At 38.8% G+C, this 12,500-nt stretch overlaps 1 protein-coding gene across 1 annotated transcript in view; it reads right to left on the bottom strand.

The window, feature by feature from the left end:
* The window catches only part of LOC137974314 (FGGY carbohydrate kinase domain-containing protein-like), an 18,663-nt gene that overhangs the window by 6,159 nt on the left and 4 nt on the right, over positions 1-12,500 (bottom strand). The window contains exons 1-9 of the mRNA XM_068821199.1: positions 12,209-12,500; positions 9,131-9,328; positions 7,894-8,051; positions 6,494-6,555; positions 5,776-5,856; positions 4,828-4,956; positions 2,498-2,595; positions 1,318-1,425; positions 82-143 (exon numbers count right to left, since the gene is read on the bottom strand). The exon at positions 12,209-12,500 is cut by the window's right edge and continues 4 nt beyond it. Of these exons, the coding sequence (XP_068677300.1) occupies positions 82-143; positions 1,318-1,425; positions 2,498-2,595; positions 4,828-4,956; positions 5,776-5,856; positions 6,494-6,555; positions 7,894-8,051; positions 9,131-9,328; positions 12,209-12,391 (1,079 nt within the window). The 5' untranslated portion in view covers positions 12,392-12,500. The remainder of the gene's footprint in view (positions 1-81; positions 144-1,317; positions 1,426-2,497; positions 2,596-4,827; positions 4,957-5,775; positions 5,857-6,493; positions 6,556-7,893; positions 8,052-9,130; positions 9,329-12,208) is intronic.

Below are 12,500 nucleotides of genomic sequence, written 5' to 3'. Positions count from 1 at the left end.
TGCTGTTAACAAGGAAATGGGTTAAAGGGAATAGCAAAACAGAAGACTCAAAGAAAGAGGAACTTTCCTCAGATCTAATACCTTTTTTCAGCTTTGTCTTTCAGATCCCTATAAGCGACATGCGTCTCTATAATATGATCAAGCTGTCAATTATCAATTGAACAGGATTGTTATGTAAAAGCAAAAACAGGAATAATGTAAAGAAAACTGATTCATACAAATGGTTGATTGATAATTTTGACACTAATTATTATTATCATTATTCTTACAATTAAGCCAAGATAAATGCAAGGAGGTGCTTGCCTTGGGGATCCGGAGATCCCAGGTTCAAGATGGTCAGTTCTGACCAGATAGTCCCTGACACAATTTCTCTGCTGTACTTGTAAATGGCCAGCTGGGATTTACGGGTGCAGATATGGCGCAGTGGTGAGAGCACTCGCCTCCCACCAATGTGGCCCAGGTTTGATTCCCAGACTCGGTGTGACATGTGGGTTGAGTTTGTTGGTTCTCTAATCTGCACAGAGAGGTTTTTCCCTGGGTACTCCAGTTTTCCCCTTTACTCAAAAACTAACATTTGATTTGATTTGTGTTGATTTGTTAATTTCAATTTACAGTGTCCCCAATTAGTGCTCCATTAGACACTTAAATAAAGTCCCTTTCCTTTCCATAATTTTTAACAGTTGTTGTTGTGTGTCATTGGCCCTGAAAAGACCATCTGGGAGCAGTCTATTTAACAATTAGACCCGTAGCCCTTGCAGGCTACGTGTCAATAGCCCATGAGGCGAAGCTGAATGGGCTATTGACCCGTGGCCCTTGAGGGCAAAGGGTCTAATTGTTATAGTATCAAGGCAATAATAAAGTTAGCAAATGCAAGTTGAAGAAATATTTATTTGGCAATAAAACAAAAGAAAGCGTCACACTTTTCGCTACTCGAGGACTATTGCTGGTTTTCACTCACGTGATCAACAGCCATGTTTTTGAACGAAAACAAAAGGAAGTGTTTGCATAATAATAGAGTTAAATTCCCGGAGGATTTGGTCGGGGCACCAACATGGCCGCCTTTTCTTTGTTTATGGGCACCAACATGGCGGTCGTGACGTCATGTGAAAACCAAGAATTACTAATAGTCCTCTAGTAGCGTAGCCAATCAAAATGCAGGATTTGCATTAGTCCAATAGTTGGGTGATACTAATAAGAAATAGCTGTATTTAAAGTCATCAATCCCACAAAACTAGACATCATTCCATTGTTACATGTGGGCTAATGCACATTAATGTCAAGGGACATGAATGAATGAATGAATGGCATTCATCTTACCAGTTTCCCACTAACACTTTGGCCTCCTTCATTTAACCACAGACCTGGTACCATAGCAGAAAAATAAGGGCCCCAAACTCCAGGAACAAATATTGGTTCTTGACTTATCTGCCCAAGGTGACAATAAAGTTACCAGTTAAATGAAAGCATCTCAGTCTACTCAGTTTACACCATGCAAGCAATAAAATGATACATGTATTTTCCTCTTTTGTGGGTGAGGATGGGGCAAATTAACAGAGAACTCTGCATTCCACAAAAATAAACCAGGATAACACCTGTCACTCGTGTCACAAGTACTGTAAGTGTTACGGCTTTGAAAATGTCCCCCTCAGTAGATCAGTTTGTCAATCAGTGGCAGTGTTACTGCAGAAAATAGCACAGCAGAATCTGTCAAAAATTCTACTGAGAACCCTATAAACTGGCACAAATATTTCACCGCAGTGATGGCATTCCACATTTAAAATAGATTTATTTATTTTTTACTTAGTCAAGGAGTCAAAAGCTTGTCCATGAACCCATTGACTCCTGGGAGTGAGACTTTACTCTGTCTAATGACAAACGATTTTACTTGTCAACTGGGAGCGTCCTAGAGCGTTTGAGGTGTCAATGGGTTAGTAGGATATGTTACCATGTGAATCTTAAAGAAACTAAATATCATTTGACATTGGCAAGGTGAATAAAAGAAGAAAGAAAATGGGTAAGGGGTTTAGAAAAGAACTTGTGGCCAAAAAATCTCAAGGAAGCCAAAAAGGTGAAAACAGTTCCTGAGATTTTCCATGAACATTAAGAATGCTGATTTATATGGAACATTTATAAAACATAAAGAGGAAATAGCAAAGATATAGTGAACATTCAAATTTGAGAAAAGAGGTTTATTTGGAACCCTGTGGTCAGCCTTTGAAATCATGCAAACATGTCATTTCTATAATAGGTAAATTTGTTGCCAGTTGGTGACATAAGTATACGAGACCAAATTAAATTGTAGTAGCTAAGGTATGTGTAAATAAGGGCATCATGAAATGTAAGAAGAAATTGAAAGGGGAACTAGATTTTGGCTGAGCAACCCTATGGTTTTTTAAAGTTACTGTATAAAGTAAGTGTTTTTCAAAGAGTAACAGATCAATAATAAAAGCACAGTGGTGTTGTTAATTCCCTATGCAAACCTCAATTCAACACTTACAGCCATATGACAAGATGATGTTCCACAAATCAAAGCCATACGCGAAGTTAAAGGTTTGTTTTCACTTAGAAGAGAACTCAGATCAGCACCTATGACACCTACAGTTTTGTAAATAAACAAAACATCAATAATATTGTCCACATGAGTGAAACCACTCTGAAAGTTTTGAAAAATAAGTGGCACTTGGGGTGTAATAGCCTGTTTGTTTGTTGTTCTTTATTTATTTGTTTGAGCAGTTTGAGGTTTTGGCAGCTATTCAGCTGATGTGGATCTGCTATACCCACCCACCCATATACTCACAGAGGACAGCCACAACATCGGGAACTTCATCCCTTACTCTTCTCGAATAGTGTGTTTGTTCTTTAACGTCCCAAAGAGAATTTATAAACATGGAAGATATTTGTGAGACGGGGCCTACGGTTTATAGTCCTTATCTGAGAAGACTTGAAAGTCTAAACATTTGCGGGTGTAATAACAAAGGCAGCACTTTCTCCTCAGTTATTTTAAGACCTTGAGTGTTGGTCCGGCTAGAGTCAAACTCACGACCACCGGTGCGCAGTGAATGTCCCGAATGGCATAATTATTATTACTAATAATATTTCTTGACTTTCTGTGGAAAAAACAACCACCAAGGAGATAGTATTCAAGCTCTGCAGGTGTAAACACTGCTTAGCCTCAGGCCCCAGACCTGGTGCTAAGAGACAAAGCGTCTTCTGGAGGATAAGTGTGGCCTCAAAGACTGCAGAGGCCTGCATACCTCCCAACCCATCTGGAATCTCAAGACACCCAGTTGTAAGCTATTGCCAGGACCTCTCATCAGCCACTTCACTGACATCCCTTATAAACTTCACATGCAACCTCTTCTCACAAGATAATTATTAATGTCCCCTTTCTTTCCTTCTCCACCTGCTTCTTGTACTCGTTCTTTGTTTCTCCCATCCACAACCTTCAACTTCTCTTCATCACTGGCATTGACAAATCCAAACAGACCAAGTTCCTCCTCCTTCACACAATCATACACACTGATCAATCCCCTCCCACCACCCTTCCTCTCATGTACAACCTCACCACACTCCCCTACTTGTGAAGTGCCCCAAACATTGTTAACCTCTTCCTCGTCTTCACATCCATTGCCCTCAGTTCCCAGTTACTCCAATCCAAAATCCCCGCATTGTACCTCACCACACCTATCACCCATCCATTTATCGACCCTAATCAAATTCCCACAGTACAGAGAGCAGGAACTCACAGTTTTCCCCAAAACCTCAAATTAGGGTTAGGGTCACTGTTGTGCAGGTTGTTTTACAGGACATAAGGATAGAGTTTGGGCTGGACAAGTTTTCTGTGTTGATGTTAAAGCACGGGGTAAAGGTTCATTACGATGGGTTTGTGGCCGGATCTGGTCAGGTGATGGTTGAGATTGATGAGAATGGGTATAAGTACTTAGTTGTGTTGGGAGGTACAGACATTATGCAGAAGGAGGTGAAGGAGAAAATCAAATAAGGGTATTTTGGTGGTGAGGTCGAGGTTGTATGGTCACTAATGTCCAAAAATGCACATAATCAGATTGATTCATAAAATAATTAGGATAGTACGCACACTCTTATTGGTCAATAGCTGTGTTAAGATGAGAGTATGGAAACACGGCTGTGACATCACACGTATTTTGATTGGTTATGTAGTCAGACGTGCATTTTGATTGGCTGGTAGGAAATAATTATGAGCGTGTATCAAGAAAATCTGTTTCAATCAAGAAGTAAAAAAACCAGCATTTTCCTTCATTTGTCGAATTATCTTTGAGGAATAATTTTTTTCATAGTCTCATCTTAAAACACTCGGGGATTTGTTGGGAGAATTTGAGACAGTTATGCCAACCCTCAACTGCATCTCGGGTTTGCATAACTGTCTTGAGTTCTCTCAACTCCCCCTCGTGTTTAGATGAGGCTATGGAAACACGGAAAACGTTGTCTATTACTTAAATCCAACATGAAGTATCCCCTTGATTGAGTCTGAGCATTTCCTACCTGTTTCTAACAACAAAGGTTAGGGTAAAAGGTTAGCATTATTTTTAGGTCAGGGTGAATGCAGCAGTATATCCTAACAGGTTTACCACATGAGAAGCAGCATTTGAGGGACACTTTGTAACGTTAATTGTCTGTATTCCAAGAGGTTAGTGAGGCTACAGTTGGGGAAAGGAGCAAGGGGACAGTATTCATGACAAATATTCAATTACCGCAATATTTGAAACAATATTGAATTTTATTGTTTTAGTAAAAGTTCTCTGGCTTTTTGGGTTTGTAATACCCCTGCCTGCAGTAATAGCCACTCACCTAGGCCACCAGCATGTGCATCAATTATTGAGGTTCCCACTGGCATTCCTTCCCATAAACCTAAATCATTAGCAGCTGATTTGGTCAATCCTTCACCAACTGGCTCACCTGGACTTCTTACCTTGTCACCTAGAAAACAAAATCATAATTTTATTGCAACCAGCCTTTGCTGTTATAATACTTAAGGAGTTTAAGAAACAATGATGGCTCCGACTACAATAACACCACAAAACAATTATATCATTGGTTAAAAGGGCATAAATAATTGTGCTGCACGTGCAGCACAGATTTTAGAAAGCATGTTTGCGGTCCTTTGCATAACGACAACATGAAATTAATACCCAATTTGAGGTTTTGACAACAATGCAAGCATGCAACAGAGAATCTTTCATTCTTTATTTTCACTCTGAAACCGCTCGTACCAATAATTTATTTCTTTTTAGGATACTTCGCCCAAGACTGAATAATTTCGAAAGACTTAATCATGATGGAGCCAAGTTATATTTTGAGGTGACGTTTTCCTCGACCATCGCGGTCGTAGATCTTAAGATGCCTAATTTGTGGTTAGCTTGGTAGTAAATGCACTCATTGCATCTTCATATCTAGATTTCAAAAGCAGTCATTTAAAAATGGTGGATTGTAACGGAATCACACCCATTCACTCCTCAGATGCCCTGGGATGCCCGCAGTTGACGAGTAAAATCGTCTGTCATTAGACAGAGTAAAATCTGAGTGTGTAAAGTCTCACTCCCAGGGGTCAATGCGTAATAAACAAAAGTAGGTTTTGCTTGAAAGAGGCAAAGCTGAGTCATCCCTTTTTCCAAAATTCGATTTGTTTATAATGTTACCTGGACAGTGACAAAATTCACCTCCCTCTCAAGCTGTGCCAGTCCTTTGGGTTCTCACAATAAACCAATCAATAATAATAAATTAAGATGCTAAACATACCCAGTTTAGAGAAATTTGCTTCAACAAGATCTTCAAGTCCAATAGCATGAAAGAATGAGCTATCCCAGCCATTGCAAGAGCCTGCAAATATTGTCAGTTGTCAGTTGTAAAGTCATTATTATACAACCTCATCTTCAAGTTCAACAAGTATATATATAGTACAACAAATCAACAAGTACGGTACAGCCCTTTAGGTTTGATGAACTTTGTCAGTGACTTGCAGATGGGGTTACAACAACATTATTTTATGGCAAAGTGGAGGGTAACATAGCTGTGCCTAAGACATCAAGGAGCTTCTACTAGTAAGTGACCCCTGTCTCCTAAGTGGAGACTGATCCCATAGCTGGCAAATCCTAGCAATGCAGCCATGAGTCCCAGAACAAGAAAGACAGTCTCGGATCATACTGATGAGGGAGGAAGAGAAGAGAATTAAAACCACTTTATTTTAACAATTAAGAAACACACGTTTTGCTTAAAAACTACAAAATTAAAAAGCCTTTCAACTTTTAGTGAAAAGAAATCAAGGTGACCACACCTGGCACCTTAAGGCTCATTGATCACAGTATTCCTTACTGACTTGTAGTTGTTTGAGGAAATACTGAAGAAAATCCAACTTCTCTAAATGGTGAGCCCCTCTAATGAGTTACAGGAAACTTGTAGGAACTAGTGAAGTCCATAAAACCAGCCTAAAATTACTGTCACAGATTTTTCTCCTTACCTTCAGGCAGTTGTGATTTATGTCCCATGTAATTAAATTTACAAACAACTGAGCACATTGACCTTAAAATCAAACCAGTAAAATATTAGAGTCTGGGATAATAGACAAACCATGTTGTAATTAATTTTAAAAAGTTTATTTAACCCATTGATCGACCCCTGGGAGTGAGACTTCAGAGATTTTACCCTGTCTAATGCCAGACGATTTTACTTTTCATCAACTTGAGGCATCCTAGGACATTTGAGGCGTCAATGGGTTAAGCCATTAACTCAATCAACTACCTATAAACAGCAATTACTGTTTAGCATTAGTAACCACTGAAAAATTGACAAAATTTGCTTGATAATATAAACTCGCAGTGACTCATGTTAGAGAGACAAGCTCCAATAAGGGTGCCTCCAAATCAAAGACCTATTAAGACCTAAGATTACTAAAACCCACAACCAAAGACCTATTTTAAAAACTACAAAGGTATTTGAGACAGCTGGGGTCCAAACGCATTGTCCGAGTCCAAGAAACACAAATTGTTGGGGTCTTCGTTTTACAGAAATAATCGCCTCAAACTACAAAAAAAAAGTCCCTCTGTCACTAAAACGCTTTATTTGACACTAAAACAACGTAATCGGTGAGACCCACAACCTAACACCTATTTGAAAAACTACAAATTCAAGACAAACTACAAAATTAATGCAAGGGCACTGGTTTCTACACCAGCTGTCCTTGCCTTTGATTTTAAATAAGTCTTAAATAGGTTGTTGCTTCTAACAGCAGCTCAAACAAATGCCTTTAACCCATTGACTCCCAGGGGTTCCCCATTGACGAGTAAAATCGTCTGGTGTTAGACAGAGTAAAATACCAAGTCTGGCCGGTTTCGGCCGGTTTGGATGTCAATGGGTTAAACAATTAATGGGGACATTAATGGGGACATTAATGGGGACATTTCCAGTGAGTAATTAATATACTGAATATAATCCTCATATCTATATCATCAACATGTACTTGTTTATTATAAATTCAGAATGATGACCAGCTCCCAGTTGGCTTTCATCGCTCAATATTCCATAGAGCGCTGCACCAGTATTGCAGAGGTCATTGTTTCAAATCTCATTCAAGTCAGAATTTTTCAGGCTTTCCTTTCATTCCTGCCAGTGGGGGCCCCTATTGACAAGTAAAATTGTTGCACTTTTGACAGAATAAAATGGGCAGGAAAGGGTTGATTAAGTAACGTTTTCATTAAGTTCTTGTGATGATAAAAAATCTTCCTAACATTTTCTTTCACACAGACATGAGCTTACATAGTCAGCAGAGAACAACTTCAAACATTGAGCAAAAAACATCTTAAAATGAAGACCACAGCTAGTTTAAATCAAACATGAATATGAACTTCTTGTCACTAATACCTTGTTGGATCTCCAGTGGCTTTATATGATAAAAACTCGGGCAACTCAAGGAAAATGGCAGACTTATGCAAGCACTCAGGTGACATGTGCTGTTTCAACCAAAGCAATTTGGGCATCTCCATCTCAGGGGAGATGGTACCGCCCACATAAGACAACACCTTAAACAATAAAAAACTCATGTACTTTAATAACCCATTGAATACTACTGTGAGTGAAACTTTACAGATTTTACTCTGTCTATCGCCAAACGGTTTTACTCGTCAATGAGGGGGGGGGGGGGGGGTGTCCTAGAGTGTTTGAGGTTTGAGGTGTGAATGGGTTCACATGATTTAAAGATGGAAATAACAGGTCTAGATTAAAGGCAGGGGAAAGGTGAAATTACTGCTCTCCACCACTGGGAACCGGTTGGCATCCCTTGGTTGATTATAAGATTTCTATGTGGGAGGTCATGGGCTGAAATCTGTCAAGACCAACTCTCAGGGCACTCAACCCTTTCACCACTAATCCAGCTCTCCCATTGACAAGTAAAATGGTTTGCCATTCAACAGAATAAAATCTGTAAGGGTCACTCTTGGGAGCGAAATGCTTAAATATTTAAGACGACTGTGCCGACATTTGTCTGTGGTTATACTCTCTATGGCAAAATCTTTGGCTTGGGTGTACAGCATTATTTTGTTAATTAATTCTCCAGGAAGTTAAAGAACCTAAACACTGTCCATCAAGAGTAGGGCACAGAGAGTTCCTGTGTTGTGATCAATCTATGTCTGACATGCTTACAAGTCTGCAGCACACCAAACTTTGTAACACTTTTGCAGTAACTTTTGTAGATTCATACACAGTGAAGCTAAAAGATTTGGAGAACAAAATCAAGACATCTGGCCTCATCATGCTCTGCGCTTGCTGCCCAGTCACCACTAAGTACAGTAGATCTGAGTTTGTCGTTTTCCTGTCCACTACGCAAGGTTGTAGGCCTAGGCCTCGGGTGGACAGCCTCATTTCCTGCAAGCCTACACCACTTCTTGTGCAGACTCAGTTTTCAATAATTAGACTTCAATCCTCAAGCAATAAAATCTATTTAGTAAAAAGTAGTAGTTGTAAAATTTACTAACAAATCAGTCATTTGTCCATATTTAGCCAGAGAATTGAAAAGGATTTACAATGCTGTCTTTTGTAACTATTGTAAATATCTGTACACATCTCATGCTCATATTATTTATTAAATTTTATCACTGACTACCTTATGCTTTGTATCATTTATGATCTGTGCTTGTTTGACTGCTCGATGATCAAGCCACATAATAATGTTTCTGTGAGGTTCTTTCGATGGACTGACAGTGACAGGGGCACCAGATGGGTCAAGTGCCACAAGTGAGCAGGTTGCATCAAAGCCAATACCCCTGATTCTTTCATAAGGTTGTTTGTCTCCAACAACTTCCTGGGGAAACAATAAATACTAATAAAATGCACAGATTGAGAAGGAGCTCATTTTACTCTTGAAAATCATTTATCTCTTAATCACATTAAGGAGAAAACGAAAACCAAGTTGCCTTGCATCTTTCAAATAAATAGATCTTACTAGATGTCTTGGTATGCAGTATCACTGAGTATTTTTATGAGTTGTGCTGTATTTTTGGGCAAGTCAAAATGCAAACAACTAGTAAAAATACTGAGCAACACTACATGCCAAAACATCTAATAAGCTATTTATTATCCAACTTTTTTGCACTAAATTTTCAACAAATGAACTGTAAACAACTGAGAACGTACATGTGACAGATTTGTGCGTGTGGAGCAATGTCAGCAACTAAACTAGTCAAACTGGTTCTCTACTGTACAGTAACCAAGTGTACAAATAAATAACTGCACAATATCATGGAATATTTGTACTCATTTCATGTCTTCTTTGTATAATAACTAATACATTTGGATATTAAAGGATGTTATTCCTCTAAGTACTTTGGAAACCTCCAATGTAATGAACCTCTGAATGACCATCTCTTCCTTTAAAAAGAAGTTCTTGACCCCACAACAAAACCCAGACATATAACAATGTGAGAATTTTTATACGCCTAATGGCACATTGTTAAATCAAAGCTGTAAAATTGTTTGGTAAAAAACAATGGGATGTAATTTAAATACAACAACTATTGAGGTTCACAAATTATGTGAGTAAAAAAGATGCAAAAAGAACCTCATGTTTTGGAGTGGCCCCAATTACTTGAGGGTCAGCAGGAATGGTGCAGTATTGAGAGCTCTCGCCTGCTTCCAATGTGGCCCAGGTTAGATTCCCATACCTGAGGCCCGTTTCTCGAAAGTCCAGAAACTTTACAGGCCATTTTTGAGTGTCACAATTCCCTTTGTATGTCAAGAAGGGAGAGGATTTAAGTCGTCAAACTTAACAGTCATTTTTCTTTTTGTTACCTTAAAAACATGCTAAAAGATGGGCTTTCCAAAACAAGCGGTTGGCAGTTTCACAAATGGCTTTTCGGGCCTGAAGAGGTTTCGGGACTTTCGAGAAACAGGCCCCTGGTGTCACATGAGGGTTCAGTTTGTTGGTTCTCTACTCTGCTCTGAGAGGTTTTTCTCCCAGTAATCTGGTTTTCTCCTCCCATCAAAAACCAACCAATGATCCAACCCAAAGTAGTGACCCTGTGCTAAATACACTTGACACGAGTAAAGTTCATCATCATCATCATCATCATTCTCATCCTCATCATCCTCATCATCATCATCATCACCATTATTATTATTATTATTATTATTATTATTATTATTATTATTATTCTCTTTAGACCCTTCAGAATCTAATCAGAGTCTATTTTTAGTTAAGGAATAAAGATCCATTGTGGGTGCTAGTTATATTACAACAAATTATGAAGCCCACTCTTTACTAAAACTTTACTTTACTTGGGTTTGGCTGATGAAAATAAGAGATTGGTTATTGAGCCACAGGAACATCTTGTTGAGTGAGGACAGTAAGAGTGGAATAAAAAATTTGGCTAAACTCAAGAATACCAGGCCACTAATTTGCACAATGGGAGTACATATGCCTTGTTTTTCATACAATGCAGCTCTAAAAACAATAGTGGCGGGGTATTCTGAAGTCACTCCAAAACTTTTAGCATAAGTATAACCCTACTTGCTCCAGTTTGTTTCGTTCTCAATATTTCAACTGGATAATAACTAGTAATAGTATTTTTTCCAGGTGGCACAAATTCCAAATCCTTAATTAAATTAGATTGCATGCCAGCCTCCCAGATATTACTGAACAAATCTTGAGTTTCAGGCAACTCCTCCACTCACCAGGGAAAAATGGGTTCTTATTCACTCAAACAGTTTTTTTGCCGTGCAACAGATTTTTTATGTCGGCTGAATTTTTTACAAAGCCGCCGTCAAAAATAGGGCCAAGAAGTCACACCGTGTAAACCGGCCTTTACATCACCTATTGCGACTAATATTTCAAACATGACCTCATTGAGGGGGCCATTGAAATTTCAGTTTCGTGGTTTTGGCCTTTTCTAACTTGGTTTTTCAGATTTTGCACCAAAAGACTTTGGTTTCTCAGTTTATCTGTTGTGTAGCCTGTGTAGCTGAAAGAATATTTTACTGCTGGGTTATTTAAACGTGTGTGAGCAAACTGATGGTTGCTCGGTTGTGTTTTAGCCCCGGGGGGTTAGGGTTAGGGGGCTTTCGATTATTGTTGTGATAGCCGATTACTTCTTGTAAGCTAACCTTCTTAAAATGGGTGCTTAGACTTAAATTGAAATGGGTGTTGAGGCTTAAGTAAGCATTATTTGAGATGCTGCTTAAACATAGATCAACAGTACTCATTCGAAATTGTATTTTTAGGGTAGTCCATTTGGGTAGTCCATGGACTGGGGGTCAGCGAAATGTACCAACCTGGGTACAAGTGATGTTTTGAAAGTTCTCAAAATTTCATGAGTTGTAGATGATTGCAATTTGAGAACTTTCAAAACAACTTCCATATTGCACTCTGTAACTTATTTATACATTCCTCATTAACCAATCAGAAACGCAATATTCTTTAGAGTCTATAATAATATGAATGGGTCATTTCCAAGTTAATGTCTGCCTCCTCTTCAAAGCAAGTCTAAATGCAAAGTTTTTCGTATTAAAATCATTCATATGTAAAGTAGAACTAATTACCATCAAAAAAAACTTTGCACTTAGACTCGCTTTGAAGAGGAGGCAGACATGAACTCGGAAATGTCCCCTTCCCTCCTACACATGAAAGTAAGGTTTTTCTTTGAAAGCTTGCTTCAGCAGTTAAGCTCTTGTTTTATATCGTCATTACCTTAACAACTGCACAAACATTTTTCCAAATATCTTCGGAAGATTGTTCGTAGAAGTCTGGAAGAGGCTGCCATATTTGCAATGGCCGGCTGGCTGAAGACACAATACTTCCATTGCTGGATACGAGTGCAGCTCTGACGCTAGCTGTTCCAACATCAACACCAATATAGTAATGCTCCTCCATTTGCAAAAAAAAAAATGTATTTATAGTCTTTGCACTACCCAGAGTAGTATAGAACCGAACAATAACACAACACAGTGATGGCCGCCATATTGACTAGCTTCTTGACGAC

Source organism: Montipora foliosa, chromosome 10, assembly GCF_036669935.1.
Source record: "Montipora foliosa isolate CH-2021 chromosome 10, ASM3666993v2, whole genome shotgun sequence".
Classification (NCBI taxonomy): Eukaryota; Metazoa; Cnidaria; class Anthozoa; order Scleractinia; family Acroporidae; genus Montipora; species Montipora foliosa.
Note: the sequence above shows the minus strand (reverse complement) of the source record. Positions and strands in the feature narration are given on the sequence as shown.